General features: G+C 40.1%; 1 protein-coding gene across 3 annotated transcripts in view; it reads right to left on the bottom strand.

Moving 5' to 3' along the window:
- Window positions 1-17,428, bottom strand: part of apba2b (amyloid beta (A4) precursor protein-binding, family A, member 2b) — an 87,641-nt gene that overhangs the window by 9,102 nt on the left and 61,111 nt on the right. For 2 of the 3 annotated variants that reach the window (XM_039794764.1, XM_039794765.1), the window contains exons 8-13: window positions 11,336-11,371; window positions 9,726-9,812; window positions 5,682-5,867; window positions 3,147-3,326; window positions 1,304-1,516; window positions 1,086-1,205 (exon numbers count right to left, since the gene is read on the bottom strand). In XM_039794764.1, coding sequence (XP_039650698.1) covers window positions 1,086-1,205; window positions 1,304-1,516; window positions 3,147-3,326; window positions 5,682-5,867; window positions 9,726-9,812; window positions 11,336-11,371 — 822 coding nt within the window. The remainder of the gene's footprint in view (window positions 1-1,085; window positions 1,206-1,303; window positions 1,517-3,146; window positions 3,327-5,681; window positions 5,868-9,725; window positions 9,813-11,335; window positions 11,372-17,428) is intronic. The other variant, XM_039794766.1, reaches the window with a different exon arrangement.

A 17,428-nucleotide genomic window follows, 5' to 3' on the forward strand; every position in this document is an offset into this window, starting at 1 on the left:
TGTTCTATGAATATTGCTCAACAGCAATTTATGACAACACTGCGAAAGACTGTTTCTTCAGTATGTGCAATACAGAGAAAATAAAAAAATGAGCGGATTAATCTAAACTGGAATAGGAATGTGAAACATGCACATGCTGTACCGTACAAATACAAAATATACCACTTAAAGTGTGAACGAGTGTGAAGCGACTGGGATGAAGATTAGCACCTCTAAATCTGAGGCCATGGTTCTCGGCAGGAAACCGATGGAGTGCCTACTCCAGGTAGGAAATGAGTCCTTACCCCAAGTGAAGGAATTTAAGTAGTTTAGGGTCTTGTTCGCGATTGAGGGGACACTGGAGCGGGAGAGTGGCCGGAGAACCGGAGCAGCAGAGGCCGTATTACATTCACTTTACCGCACCTTTGTGACAAAAAGAGAGCTGAGCCATAAGGCAAAGCTCTCGATCTACCGGTCAATTTCCGTTGCTAGCCTCACCTATGGTCATGAAGGCTGGGTCATGACCGAAAGAATGAGATTCAGGGTACAAGCGGCCGAAATGGGTTTCCTCAGGAGAATGGCTGGGGTCTCCCTTAGAGATAGGGTGAGAAGCTCAGTCATCCGTGAGCAACTCAGAGTAGAGCCGCTGCTCCTTTGCGTCGAAAGGAGCCAGCTGAGGTGGTTCGGGCATCTGGTAAGGATGCCCCCTGGGCGCCTCCCTAGGGAGGTGTTCCAGGCACGTCCAGCTGGGAGAAGGCCTCGGGGAAGACCCAGGACTAGGTGGAGAGATTATATCTCTACCCTGGCCTGGGAACACCTCGGGATCCCCCAATCAGAGCTGGTTAATGTGGCTCGGGGAAGTGAAGTTTGGGGTCCCCTGCTGGAACTGCTGCCCCGCGACCCAACCCCAGATAAGCAGATGAAGATGGATGGATGGATGGATGGATGGATGGATGGATGGACCATACTTAACAACTCATACATGAGAAAAACACGACAAAACAGTAAGTTTTAATTATGTTTTTAAAAAATTTAATCTTTTGTTAACATTATGAATAACAAACGTAGGTTCCTGGTTGTCAGAAAGAGGTCAGAACGATACTTACAATGCCGTTCTGGACACTGAAGCCCAGCTGATACTTTAGATCTGGTCTCTTAATGAGGACGGTGGTAACAGGAGGGCAACTGACTATGTTCATTTTCACCTGAACCTGGTTCTTCAAGCCCTTTAACATAGAGAAACAAACATAAAAAAGTTTGTTCAGTTTCACCGAATTATGTGGTTTAGAACAATGTTTAATTATCATTTTATTTCATTCTGTACCTTAATGATTCCCTGACAGGTGGCGAGTGGCAGCCCGACTAGGCTGGTGTTGTTGATGGACATGATCTGATCGCCGATGCTGAGCTTGCTAGAGCGAGCCGCTGGCCCGCCGTTCATCATGTTGGCTAAGATAACTGTGGGCAGAATGGAGCCCCAGCCGGACTCCACAATCACCACACCCAGGATCTCCCCTTTACTCTTCTCCAGCTGCAGCTGTAGAGAGGGGAGACACGTTTAAGTTTCATCATGTATAGAAACTCACCTACCATAATTAGCATTAGCATTTCAACACTACTTTGTCTTCACCAGAGTTATATCTTTTTTTACTCAATGAAAATGCAACAGTGTCAAAAACGTCAGTCTGTTTGCTGTAGTTGCTCTGAAAAGCACCTGATTCAGCTATGTATTGCTGGAGAATATGTAGAGAACTGACTTTCACTAAAAACTTTCACTTTCAGCTGTGCTTTTCCTACTATAACAAGTCAAAATGTCTGCTGTGAAAAAGGTCCATAGGATTTATTTTTGACACCGGTCATAAAATTCACTTTTCTGACTTTTCTAGAAATCTGTGGTCTGACTGCTGCCCTGGAGCTCAAAGGGTAGGGCTGGCAAAATAGGATGGATACAGTGAGACCGTACACAATTGGCAACTGTCAAATTTTGCCATACTGTTTATACGGAGGTATATATCCCTTTAATATCTCTGGCTACATTAGACTTTTGCAGGCAAAGTTGTAAATTAATAAACAAAACTGCTTTATAATTATGACAGTATGTGAAGGAGTACCTTAATCTCTTAAATTCACAGGATTAGCCAAAAACAGAACATCTGTTTATTTTATCTATGAATGGATTCTCTCTTGAATGTCCACAAAATGTTACTTTATTATGATAAGCATCAATATGGCAACAGAAAATGACATATCCTTTACGTATCAATATTGCCCACCCCATTCAGCAGCTGAAGGACATTTTATTTAGCAACCAAGTCAATCCTGTTTGATTATTTTTTTTTAAATCAGTCTTGTTACAAATGATTAGTGAAGTAGTGCTCATATTGTTCCTGCAGACGTGCCTAAAAAAATGTTTTATATTAATATATATATACAGTTAAAATTAGTTTGTCAGGTAGATATATAGTATATGTACACCAGCGTTAGTATGTAAAGCTGTTCTGCTCTATAAAGACATTAATTTCCACACATGTTTTTAAATCTGAACATTTTTTCAAACGCCCACCCTGGTGTTATAAAAGTGTGACAGTGACATTTCTACATCACAACCGAGTTCCATTTAGGTTCAATTTGTTATTTATGTTCGGCATAAATCCTACCAGTGATTTATTTATAGTATAATTTATATAATTTATTACATCTCTTTTTACTTTCCCTTTCCCCCCCCTTTCCCCCCCCTTTTAACATCTGCCGTTATCCAGCTCGTGTTCCTACACATGATGCGCGTCCAAAGCATAGCCGCTGTGGCGGTGCCCCTACACGCTCATACAGAAACGGTTGAAACCGGGGTTTCTAATTATCCAAAAGCCAGTAGCCGAAGCAGTAATGCTTTCAGGGCACATCGTTAGCTAAAGAGGAAATGGTGAAGCAAAACAAAACAGGCAGCGCTGACATGCTCCGAGTAGATTTTACTGAACCATCTGCCTCTTAATCTGTCTAATTAGTGAATAGCTACTGTATACTTGTGTGTTTCTCTAATGACCCTGCAGCACACATGTAAAGTCTCACAGTGTCTATGTTGTTTATTTCCTGCACCGACACAAATCAACAAACATCTGCAGAAGTTGCAAAAAATGTATGCGTGTGCTGCACGCTTAATATAGACCAACCTCTTTGCAGTTTTCAGAGTTGGAAAAGTGAATGAGGTCGTCATTGTACATCTCCTGGGTGTTGATGATGTCGCTGTACTCCTTCTGACTCAGGTCCTCGGGGTTAATGCCATTGGCTCTCAGGAACTCCTGGTAAGCTACGCTGAATGCCTGGCCAATGGACTGAGCGATAAGCTGGGCCTGCAGACAGAAAAAGCATGAATTATGACATAAATAACAATAATAAGTCTGTTGTGATCTTGTTTTGTTAGATACACAGAAGCTTATCTTTACTGTGGTATACATAACTAACAATACAGTGACACTGAGAGGTGACAAGAATATGGCAATAATGGAATATATAAGTAATAATCTCAAAGATTTTCATTTAAATAAATGTCTGTAGTCACTAACTATCGCCAAATGAGGTAACACAATGATGACTGAGCATATGGACCACTGATGAAAGCCCTTGCATTTGCAGTATTAGGAACTGGGTGCCTGTGGCGACATTCCCTGGAAAATTCACAAGCGGCGCACAGTTAGTGTTGAGTTTTCAACATGATTGACGAGGAGCAAAACAAGTTAACAAGAGAGCAAGAAATAGAGCGCTAAAAGTAATGGATAAATGGTTGACTTTGGGCATCGTCAGCCAGAACAAAAAAACAGAGAGATCTAAACATCACCACTTTCAGGATCAGTATGTCTTTAAAAACTTTAATAATGTGTTATTTTCTAAATTTAACAGTTAAAAAAAAAATCTGTTCAAATAAATACTTTGTAAACATGACGAGTGGTATCAACCATGGGGTACTTGAGCTCATCTGTTAGGGCTGTGGAGGTTAAGTACAAAAACAATTGAGAACCGCTGCTTTAAAGCACCCTCCATACACACCAGACATTTGCAACTAAGGAAGGTAAAAAAGGGAAGTTAGTAAAAACTGTAAAAGTAAAAAATGAAAACCTCAAGACTTATCTTGGCTGTGAGAGATAAGATAGATCAAAATAATAAAGAGGGTAATTCATTTTGCAAGCCATTTTCTCCCTATGTTCCGGTTTAATTGAATTCTACACTTGCATATAAATCTCTGGCAGAATTTGCAGACATTCCTGGACAAACTCTTAAAACCAATACAATGTGAATTAGTTTTGCAGAACAATGAAACATTTTAAAACGGGCAAACACTGCATACAACCAGCAGAGCTACAATAACAGATTTATAAGTTGATGGATGAGCGGCTGAATGGTTCCATTATAACTCAGGCCGGCCTTTAAAACCTGGCAGCAAAAATTTGACTAAGAGAGGACAGATTGGAGTCCAGCCTTTATCCTGACTGGCACTGACACTCAGTTGCTGGCTCCTCTGTGCAACATTGTTCATGTTGCCAAGGCTTGCTGAATCTGCTTCAGCAAGACAAGCAGCAGCTCTGGGAGTAAAAAAAAAAAATTAAAAAAAATTAATTAAAAATGCCCTGCCAATTTACATAATTTCATGTTAGAGGGTTGCTCTAATCTGTTGTCACAAAACAAATTGTTTTAGAAATTCTATGTATATTATAGTGACAACATTTGTGACGAAAACTAAATTCAGGACAAACAATTCAAATTATGTCCTGGAGGCAAATGGAAGAAAAACATTAATATTGGAGATAACTGGGAAGCTGAAATAATATCTGACAATCAAATAACACAAAAGCATTAATAAGTGTTGCCATTCTGAAAATCCCTTCAATGCAGGAAACAACAACTAACTTCAAGCTAGCAAGCCACACGCTGAAAATGGCCAATTTGGACCATGTAGCCAGCTAATTTAAAAAGCTCATGTTACTATATTGTGTGAACTGTTAAACGTTTGTGGCATTGTAGTGGGGTGCAAATGTTCCATCAAAACAAGTTCCTTATCCAAGACTTCTGCGTCCGAAACTTAGTGCCACCCAAGACGATTGGGTTGTTTGCATTTCTTCAAACCAATCACAGAGGCCTTTTTTTCTCCTATCCAGAATGTATCTGTGGTGTAAGCCAGACCTTACTCCACAGCACTGTGGAGATAGTATCTCTTCTCTATCTTTAGATGTCGGAAGATTCATCTACCAGATGAGTCCTCTTACATAATGACAGAAAAATAACAGTGTGACTTCCTTTAGTAAATGACCTCCCACCTGCTCACCGCCAGTAGCCTGGGTAAACACTGACGAACTTCCAGCAAGTCAGTCTGGCGAAGAGCCCATTCAAACCCATTTCCAATATCCCCAAAATCAAGGGACCAATCACAACCGCTGAGGCGGGCTTTATACCAATCACAACCGTTGAGGCGGGTTTTACGCGACGACGATAGCACAGCGACGGCGAGCAGCTTTTTGTTTACATTCAACTACCGAAGCGCAGCGTCACCCAGATCGCTGGTCTGATTGGTTGGACTATCCAGTGCGTCCAGAGGCATTTGAGTAGATCCGTTGGAAATTAACGGTCAATGAACCTTTCACAGAAACTTTTGTTTAAAGTTTAATTAACACACACAGAAGGTTTGCGATCTGGAAAACACACAAAGCACTTACATCTTCTGACTCAAAGACATGGCATATCATCTTGTACTGCTTCTTTCCCTCGGGCGCCCCAGGCGTAGTTTCAATACAGTCCTGGGAAGCTGTGCGTGGCATCCGGCGTCTCGCCATCAGGACCACAATGTTCCCAATATCAGCAATGTAGGATATAGTACGGAGCGCGTTGTCCATCATCGTTTCCTGTAGACATATCAACCAAAATAACATGACAAAGGTTTACCTTTAAACGTCAACCCTATTGTTTTTATAATACTTTACAGCTAAGTACAGTGTTCAACTCCTGTAACTTTACGACAGCACCTACTGTATGCTAATTTATATATGATATCATTAAATAATCTTAAATATGAAGACATTTTTGATTCACAGCTGTGAGCCCTGATTTCAAATAAAACTCACTTGGACGTAATATCTGACACAAAAAATATATAGATGAACACAGAGACATTTTATTGAATTCAGTGTCTCTGAACCAACTCCTCAAAAGCTGATGATGTCAATGCAGGTCTTTATTCACCGATTTCCACTCAATGGAGACGACTGGGTTTATTACTGTAAATATCGACAGCAAAGCAATGTTGATCGTTTCATTTTCCAAATTGTGAGAATGTGGTTCATTATTTTCATGCCGGAGCGACTTAGCAAAGTTAATTATTAAACTACAAAAAGTAAACTTCAACTGGACCATGATGTAAAACAATATAGGTGCTATGAATATGTGCTGGAGAGACAACGCTGAAGAAAATTAATTAACAAAATACTACATTACAATTACACATTTTAACTGACAAAATGATGTAATAATACATAATTCTCCACGGTGAGGTTTCCATTTAAGTTTCTCTGATACTACCATAGCTTTGAGAAATGTGTCATTACGGTTACTGGTAATTATCCTGTTTCTGGCAACAGTCTTGTTTCCTTTGATCAGTAATTGTTGAGAATTAGAGCATGAGTGTGCGGCTGATTTTTTTTACCCCCTTTCTTTGTCAAAGCTGTGTGATCCTTTTAGGGCAGATAGTGAGATGAAAGTAATTGTTGAAAGAAAACATGCAGGCCTTCTTTTGATTGAATTCAAAACTACTGTATGATCCGATTACAGCCCAACGACGCCCTGATGAATTAGATCTTGAGTACATGTTCATCCGAAAATAATGAACAGGTGCACAAAAACTCATATTGAGTTTGTGTAGATGAAAACAAAGTGATTTGAATTAAGTTATCATGTTTGTTCATTCAGCCAAATAATTGTCATGATGTATATTTTATGAAGTATTGTTTCTGAACACAACTATGGAACTGCAGTTTAGAGACGATATGGACTTTGAAGGTGAATCTGCAGGTTTGCTGAGAGGAACTTGCATTTGTTAATGTTTTATGCCAACTTTCAGTTTAGTGAACTGCACTTCATTAATTGTGTGTGGTGGTTTTATTACAGTAGCCTAGTTGTCAGTAGCCTAGTTGTCAGTAGCCTAGTTGTCGGAGTTGTTCTTATTACTGTATGAATCAATGTCAGAAACCCAATGCAAGCTGCATCAAGCCTTTTAATTGCAGAATGAAGGCGTTCAGGAGCTCAGTCTAATACTGTTGGCTACTGACGTAGTTTAACCCACGAGTGACCTGGCTGACGCACTGCCCTGATGTTCCCTTGCTTGTGTAGCGTTCAAGAATCTGTTTGTTAGAGATGTTTCGATACCGATACTAGTATCGGCTCCGATACTGCCTAAAACATTGGTTTCGGGAAGTACTGGAGTTAATGCACCGATCCGATACCACGTAATAAAGCCCTAAAGAAAATCTATGTTAAAGTAGTTTATTTATGTTCTTTTTCCGTTATAACTAAAAAAATAATATAGAAAGAAAAGAAAGTTCTGTGGCGTTCATTGTTTGTGTTTCTTCATGTTTCACAAAGAGTTTAACCTGAGCCAGACTGACAACAAGATAGAAATCATATCACATCCATACAGGGACAGTAGTATACAATTGTTAAAACATAATAAAATATACGACACACTGGTATCGGATCGGTACTCGCTATCGGCCGATACACAAGTTCAGGTATCAGAATCGGTATTGGGAAGCAAAAAAATGGTATCGGATCATCTCTACGGTTTGTGTCTACATTGGGTGTCGCTGTGCTATTACCTGGGGCAAGGTTATAAAGGTAGGATCTCAACTGTTGTCGGCAGGTGTTTGGCTCAGAAGGGCAAATGTTTTTTGACCGCTGTGACGCATTGGCATTAAACCTTTATTTGAAATACTGTCTTACAGTTTATGGATTTACCAATGAAAACTGGGGAAATATAGACATTTTAATGCTGCACGGTAAAACAAATAAAATTGTTATTCTGCAAGACAAGAAATGCTTGCAGATTCTTGAACGCTACACGGACATGGTAAGGTCAGCCAGGTCACTCCTGGGTTAAACCACCTCAGTAAATAACAGTATTAGACTGAGCTCCTTTAATATTCGTCAAATCGCCCTTCCAGGCCAAAACACCTGCCGACAACAGTTTAGATCCTACCTTTATAACCTTGCCCCAGGTAATAGCACAGCGACACCCAATGTAGACACAAGAAACAACACCCAATGTTGGAATACTCTATACATATTTGGCTCCTACACTTTCTTTACTCAGAATGTCTTAAGAGTGCCAGGATCAGTGGCAACAAGATGGAAAAGGGAGGAAGATATAAACTGCATTGCAGCACGTTAGTTTGTGCCATGTGGCTCAACCCACCACACACACACACACACACACACACACACACACACACACACACACACACACACACACACACACACACACACACACACACACACACACACACACACACACACACACACACACACACACACACACACACACACACACACACACACACACACACACACACACACAAGCTCATGAGGGGCATAAATCTCTACTTGTGATCCCAGGAGCGGCAAAGCTCTCAGGAGCATTTCTACTTCTTTTAAGGACTCAACCTCCTGACTTGCTGCTCCACACAGCTGCTTGTTGTAAAGCTAAAACGCAAGAACAATTTTGACATATCTTCTACAAGAGTGAAGAGAAGCTTTGTTAAAAGAACTAACTAACTTTGATCTGAATTTTGACTTTTTAACTCTGTAGCATAATTGAAGGAAACCGTCTGTATTGTAAATTTGACAGCCTTTAAACAAATGACTAATTTAATACAGGTGTGGTCATGACTTGGATATTCATACTAATGTTTAACCCTTTCATGCATGAATTATGACGACCTCAGTCAGGAATTATTTGTGTTTTTATGCTGCATTAGGCATAAAAAAAAAAATCTTTCAAGGAGTTTTTCATATGTCCTGTTTTTACCTCTTATGAGTTTCTCCTAAAGTCAGCAATTGATTTTTAAGTTGGACTGCATGCGTTTCGAGTTATTGAAATTTAGAAATATACTTACAGCGGCTGGCCAGTGGGTGGCAGTGTATAACATGACAGACTACTGTCCACTGTGGTGGCTGATGTGCAATTATTCCATCAAAACCCATGCATAGGAACAAAAATGGCTTTTGAATAGCATATCTTAAAGTCACCCAGTGCCTCTCCACCCGACGGATCATTATTTTACCCTGCATCTTCACCAGTGCTAAAACTAACACCAGCAGGACAGAGGAAACAATTAACAAGGAGGGCATATGATTGTGCTGCAGTTAAACCGCTTGCTCTCTAAGTCACCCTCAAGCACAGATGTTCGTGCAGCATTATTATTTAGGCTTTGCAGTCTATTCTTATCATTAGTCAAAGAGAATTGTGACATCATGATGTTAAGCAAATAAATAAATATTAATCAGTTGTGGGGTTTCATAAGAAGCAGTATGTGTCAACAGTTCAGCTGCAGTTATGGTAGCTATGACATAAAAACTCTCCCCTGATGTGTAGCCTTGTATAAGCTCAGTGTATGGCCGAGGTACTGTCAGGGTGAACAGCTTTTACTCCCACAGGTGAGAAAAGACACTTTGGACAGAAACATGGCATACGTGTGCTTGCTGGTACTCACCTGTGAGTCTGCGTTTAGGACTTTGATCCTCTGGGTGGAGATGAACAGATCAACCTCAGTGAGGGTTTGAGCATCTCCATCTGCACTCTGCAAAGAGATTTAAAAACAAACAGAAGAGAGAGTTGGTCACATGGTCTTTGAATTGCATTGTTTAAGTACCATTATGTACCATTCATGGTTATTTACAACTGCCTGTACATGGTTAATTACAACTGCCTGAATGGCGTCTGTGTTAAATCTCTGAAAGTACAAGTTTTGATATCCCAAATGTATGCATGTATAGTTTAGGGTCCAGCTAGGGAAATGCTTGTTAGATGGACAAGTTGTTGGGTCTAAAAGGTGAGGTGGAAAAGGCAGAAAAAGAAAGCTATTGGTGTTAATTTACATCAACTGTCCTGGCACGTGGATGGCGAGCTGGCACGGAAACAAGAAACAGCTTAACACTGAACCCTTACCAGCTGGCTGTTTCGCCAGTGAGAGCAATGCAGCTTTAGCACCGAACAAGCCTGCACACATTTCCCTTAATCACCGTGTTCTGCAGACTAATACAATTATATTTGATTTCACTTAATTAAAATTGCCTGGTGCATTTGAAATAAGGCTCCTAGAACCTGATGCTCTCCTTTTTTACAGCTAAACTGTGATGCCAAGTTATACAAAAATAAAACAAACAAAATATAAAACCAAACAAAAACATCCCACTAACAACCTTTTTTTTCCCTCTCCGCTGTATCTCAGGATTGAAATTGAAATTGTTTATTTAAGGATGACCAGAGTGTGAAGAGTAAATTATAGCAAGAATAATTTTCTGCTTTCGCAGGTTAATCACACAAAAATTAGGCATTCACTGAATTACACAATCCCAGATACATAATTTAACTTACTACAGGGTAACAGCAATGTAAGTACCAAATATGAAAAAAGTATTTGCATACACTGATCAGAGTGGCAGCTGGGGACTTCAGCTTTGCATTGGGTTAAGTGATGTTTCTCACTGTTCTCTTCGCTAAAATTAAGTTGTATGTCCTTGACTCTCTGAGGTGAAAGGTTATTGTATACAGTATGTTGTGCTTTTTAATCACTAAAACCTAAGTAGAAAAAGTATTTCAATTTCTGCTATCATTGTATCTTGGTATATTTGAGGAAACTAGTTGCTAGACATTTTTACTGTCTCAAAATCTTCCATATATGCCACCAAATCCTCCAAAGCTTCGGATTCTTCAGTTTAAGAGAAAAACATTAATTTGGCTTTAAAATGATTAATGATTAATGCATTTTCTCACATAGTGTCCTGATGTGTCTTATGGTCACAGTGGCTGCATATACATTTGTGTCAACGTGAGGTTATTAAATTTGGCTTTTAGCAGTTCTCAGTCTTGTTACAACACACCTTTAGCCTAATGAAAGACTCACTGCCAAAATGCACGTTTGTCTTAGTTCTGGAAAAACTCATAAAGACTTGTTTAAATAAATTAATAAACACAACAAATGTGACAAAGACACAGATGGGACGATATACAAAATCAGACAGGCACACATGAAATGGAAAAAAGGTGACAGTGGAGGGAAAGTGGCCAAAGGGTCTTCCTTTTTCTCTGTTTATTACACACCGCCTTTTTCTTGATTTTGGCAGCCTTCTGTACCCTCTGGCAGGCAGGCGTTGGGACAGGACAAGGTCAGCGGATACGGGAGCACAAAAAAAAAAAAAGGAGGAGGAAATAAAGAAGGTAAATAAAAGAAGGTAAGACAGTAAAGCCCCAAACCAAACAGCAGGCTGCTCTCAGAAACTGAGAGAGAGAGTGGCAGAGAGAGAGAGGATGTGTGTGGGACTGTATAGAGTCTGTATACGTGTGTGTGTGTGTGTGTGTGTGTGTGTGTGTGTGTGTGTGTGTGTGTGTGTGTGTGTGTGTGTGTGTGTGTGTGTGTGTATGTGTATGTGTGTGTGTTGCATTCGCACAGCCGTGTTATCAGATACAAATCAAAACACCAGTTACAGAGGGTAATAGTTGCTTTTTCTCTTTTACATACAGCAAATCAAAAGCGTGCAGATATGAATTGACACTGTTCCTGCAATCTTGGGTCTAGGTTTTTTTCTTTTTGGAGGTTATTTATTGTTATCAGTTTTAACGTTGCAAGTGTCACTTTTGTGGTCAGAACATTTACCAAAACAAAGACAGATGGTAAAGGCTCCCATTTCTAAAAGCACAACAGCAAACAAAGACAACAAAGTCTATAATTCAGGTTGTGTGTATTGGCACTGCTCTTACCACGGTCTATGTTCACGTCACAGTCTAAACACTATTACCAGGAAAGACATGCTGGGAAACAATCAACACTCACAGAAGCAAAGAAGGGGATAAAGCCCAGAGCAAGGATTTAAACTGTGCGCTTAGGGTTTGTTCTCCGGGCTGAATAAAAAAAAATGACAAGGTAGAGTCACTATGTTTTGGAATTAAACAGCTTAGATCAACATAAAAGGCAATTGTCTTGGCGTGGGCCAGAACTTACACAGATAATCTTTTGGAGTACTCTTAGCACTTTGTAATCTTTCAAAATCTACCCTTCTGTATAAGGTTCAAGCTGAGTGACTGCCCTTCTCTCCATCTGCCATTGACCAAAGGAAATTATCTTGACCCTCATTACATTTCAAAGTATGAGACTAGATGTTTGCCTGAGGCAGCGTGGAGAGCTGTAACCGCTGAGACTAGGCCTGCACGATATTGGAAACAACTGCCATTGCGAGATTTTTTTTCCTGTGATGTATTTCGATATGAAAAAAAGACACATTTTTACAAAATGACATAAATACAGTGCCTTGCGAAAGTATTCGGCCCCCTTGAACGTTTCGACCTTTTGCCACATTTCAGGCCTCAAACATAAAGATATAAAACTGTAATTTTTTGTGAAGAATCAACAACAAGTGGGTCCCAATTATGAAGTGGAACGAAATTCATTGGCTATTTCAAACTTTTTTAACAAATAAAAAACTGAAAAAGTGGGCGTGCAAAATTATTCAGCCCCTTTACTTTCAGTGCAGCAAACTCTCTCCAGAAGTTCAGTGAGGATCTCTGAATGATCCAATGTTGACCTAAATGACTAATGATGATAAATAGAATCCAGCTGTGTGTAATCAAGTCTCCGTATAAATGCACCTGCTCTGTGATAGTCTCAGAGGTCCGTGTAAAGCGCAGAGAGCATCATGAAGAACAAGGAACACACCAGGCAGGTCCGAGATACTGTTGTGGAGAAGTTTAAAGCCGGATTTGGATACAAAAAGATTTCCCAAGCTTTAAACATCCCAAGGAGCACTGTGCAAGCGATAATATTGAAATGGAAGGAGTATCAGACCACTACAAATCTACGAAGACCCGGCCGTCCCTCTAAACTTTCAGCTCATACAATGAGAAGACTGATCAGAGATGCAGCCAAGAGGCCCATGATCACTCTGGATGAACTGCAGAGATCTACAGCTGAGGTGGGAGACTCTGTCCATAGGACAACAATCAGTCGTATACTGCACAAATCTGGCCTTTTATGGAAGAGTGGCAAGAAGAAAGCCATTTCTTAAAGATATCCATAAAAAGTGTTGTTTAAAGTTTGCCAAAAGCCACCTGGGAGACACACCAAACATGTGGAAGAAGGTGCTGTGGTCAGATGAAACCAAAATCGAACTTTTTGGCAACAATGCAAAACGTTATGTTTGGCGTAAAAGCAACACAGCTCATCACCCTGAACACACCATCCCCACTGTCAAACATGGTGGTGGCAGCATCATGGTTTGGGCCTGCTTTTCTTCAGCAGGGACAGGGAAGATGGTTAAAATTGATGGGAAGATGGATGGAGCCAAATACAGGACCATTCTGGGAGAAAACCTGATGGAGTCTGCAAAAGACCTGAGACTGGGACGGAGATTTGTCTTCCAACAAGACAATGATCCAAAACATAAAGCAAAATCTACAATGGAATGGTTCACAAATAAACCTATCCAGGTGTTAGAATGGCCAAGTCAAAGTCCAGACGAATCCAAACGTCGAAGGAATCTGTGGAAAGAACTGAAAACTGCTGTTCACAAACGCTCTCCATCCAACCTCACTGAGCTCGAGCTGTTTTGCAAGGAGGAATGGGCAAAAATGTCAGTCTCTCGATGTGCAAAACTGATAGAGGCATACCCCAAGCGACTTACAGCTGTAATCGCAGCAAAAGGTGGCGCTACAAAGTATTAACTTAAGGGGGCTGAATAATTTTGCACGCCCAATATTTCAGTTTTTTATTTGTTTAAAAGGTTTGAAATATCCAATAAATTTCGTTCCACTTCATGATTGTGTCCCACTTGTTGTTGATTCTTCACAAAAAATTACAGTTTTATATCTTTATGTTTGAGGCCTGAAATGTGGCAAAAGGTCGAAAAGTTCAAGGGGGCCGAATACTTTCGCAAGGCACTGTAGCTAGTCTGGCTATCAGCAGACCAAGCTCAATCTTTTAAGATTGAACATTAGTCTGGAGAGTCTGCTCTGTATTTTCTACTGCACAAGAGGCGTGATCAACGGGCATAGTTCAAATGTCTCTGTACACAATGGGATAGTCCTTCAACCAATCAGACCAACGATCTGGGTGACGTAGCAGCGACAGCGGCATCAACGGGTTGCTGCGCTTCGGTGGCCGCTATGTTGAATGTAAACAAGAAGTTGTTTGGTCGCTTCTCTATCGTCATCGTGTTAAACCTGCCAATAGCGCGCCAGGTGGATAAGCCAGTTTGGGATTGGTCCCTGCAAAATTGTAACGGAAGCAGGATAGATAAATGTACAGGTTTCCAGCCTGAGCTGTAGGGCGAAAACAAATCGCCGGCAGATTGGGCTGGGTTTACCCAGTCTAATAAATAGCTCTATTTGGAAATAATAAATCATTCTCAACTACTGGGATGATTTTGGGGAGTGCATCTACATAGAAAATAAAAATGAAAACTTTTCTAATGTGAACCATTCTTTGTTGAACTTTAATGCTTTACAAACACCAAAGCAAGTAGATGCTGTGACTACTCTTTTGACGTAATTTTGGAGATAAAAAACAGAAGTACAGAGAGGAGTCTTGCTATCAAGATGATGCACCGCACCGTCTCGTTACATTGGTGTGAACTGGCAGCTTTCAGAGCGTTACAGACCGGCATGTTGCAAGTAACTGGGGGATTCATCTCGTCTGAACTCGCTATGCACCCTCCCCCCCACACATACACACGTTAATGGTGAAAGGAAGATTGATTACACATAGTGATACAGAGTGAAATTGTAAGTTGTTTTTAATAACCTGCTTACCTTTTGCTACGTTTTCTTGAGGTAAAGGAAAGGGGGTATTTTGGTTTGCTAAGGAAAACTAAAGTCTAGATAGAGTGAACAAGGGAAATACAAGAAATGGTTAACTTAGCAAGCTAATCACAACTGTTTATTCATTGCCAATAATACAGTGCCTGACAAAAGTCTTGTCGCTTATCTAAGTTGTAGGAACAACAAATAATAACTTGGCTTGTAGTTGATCAATTGGAACCAGAAATGGCTTATGAAAGGCAAAGGCTTCTGGATTATGCATATTATACCAAAAAATAAAGTATTGTATCATTCATTGAGTTTTATAATTGAATTAGGACAAAAATGTCAGATTTGGCTTGGACAAAAGTCTTGTCACATACAAAAATACAGTAATGTACGGTAGAAATTATATTTTATTTTGAATACACAAAAATGCTACAATAATATCAGAGCATATGTAAAGTCATGGTGCCTTGGGAAAAAGAAAATGAGCTTGGAGGACTACATCCATATGTCTCGGCAATGACTCAAATAACTTATTGATGAAGTCATCTGGAATAGCAAAGAAAGCAGTCTTGCAGGACTCCCAGAGTTCATCAAGATTCTTTGGTTTAATCTTTCAAGCCTCCTCCTTCATCTTACCCCAGACATGCTCAATAATGTTCATGTCTGGTTACTGGGTTGGCCAATCCTGAAGCACCTTGACCTTCTTCACTTTCAGGAACTTTGATGTGGAGGCTGAAGTATGACAAGGAGCGCCATCCTGCTGAAGAATTTGCCCTCTCTTGTGGTTTGGAATGTAATGGGCAGCAAGAATTTGTTGATACTTCAGGCTGTTGATGTTGCCATCCACTCTACAGATCTCTCGCACACCCCCATACTGGATGTAACCCCAAACCATGATTTTTCCTCCACCAAACTTGACTGTTTTCTGGGTGAATCTTGGGTCCATGCAGGTTCCAACAGGTCTTCTGCAGTATTTGCGGCAATTGGGATGCAGTTCAATGGATGATTCATCAGAAAAATCAACCTTCTGCCACTTTTCCACTGTCCATCCTTTCACCAAGCTGTGGGCCTTTGCAAATGCAACACAATTTTTTTAGTTGTCTTCTGTTTAAAGCTAGTTTATGAGCACTAATTCGGCAATGGAGACCACTGCGTGACAGAATTCAACAAACTGTTCTTATAGATACAGCGGTTTCTGTCGGAGCCACAAACTGTCCTCTCGAACAGTTGTCTTACGCAATCCTATATACCTAACCTGGGCTTATCATGAACTTCACCAGTTTCTTTAAATCTTTTTCTTATCCTTTCCACTTGACGTTTGGATACATTGAAGATGTCTGCCACCTCAGCAGCAGACTTGGTCTTCAGGCTCTTGATGAGCACTTTGGTCAGGTTGCACTTCACATGAAGGTCTGGTGTACTGGAGTTCTTTTTATACACACCCGGGAATGTGTTAATTATAGTATTTGTCACAGGTGAAGCTCTAATCTGTGATTGGTTGAATCATTTAAAGACACAACAAGACTTTTGTCCAAGCCAAATCTGACCTTTCTGTCCTAATTCAATGATACAAATCAATGAATGATACAAGACTATTTTGGTATAATAAGTATAATCCAGAAGACTTTGCCTTTCATATATGCCATTTCTGATTCCGATTGATCAACTACAAGTCAAGTTATTATTTGTTGTTCCTACAACTTAGATAAGCGACAAGACTTTTGTCAGGGGCTGTATAGCCTATCTCTATAGCAGGCATATTCTAAAACAATATCAATCCCCATACAATGTTGTCACTGAAAACTAAAGTCATAGGGTCCCTGTTAATGCTATTGTACCGTTGTATCCTTCAATTCATTGAGCAGATGAGATGGATATTAGAAGATATTTCAGCAGGGAGAGAGAGAAGCAGGAGATTGGCAGGGCAGATGATTCTGATTGAGGTCAGTAGTGGTCTATAGGTCTAAGGATTGTTTGGTTTTCTTCTAACAATAATCGTTTGTTGGCAGGTCTAGGTACTATGCATAGCCTAAACTAAATTATTTCATTATATTTATTATATATGCTAGCTATATTCTAACCAATTTAACTTTCTTCATTCATTGGCTGTGATTAAATAAATATGATATAGAGGTTGCCTAAATGTAGGCTAGGCTAAAGATGAGCACATGCCCACAGATACACGTGAAAATAAAATGAACGCAATCCTACATACAGTACATACAGTATATACAGTAATCATTACTCCAAATCTTTTATTCCTTCCGCCATCAGGTTATTGTATTTAGACAGTAGCCACTTTAAATAGGATCCGTATTAATATCTTACATGATAAAAGTATGCAGTGATGCCTATTTTTTTAATTTTTCTTGTCTGGCCTCTGTTGGTTTTTGGACA

This window comes from Perca fluviatilis, chromosome 3 (genome assembly GCF_010015445.1).
Source record: "Perca fluviatilis chromosome 3, GENO_Pfluv_1.0, whole genome shotgun sequence".
In the NCBI taxonomy this organism is placed as follows: Eukaryota; Metazoa; Chordata; class Actinopteri; order Perciformes; family Percidae; genus Perca; species Perca fluviatilis.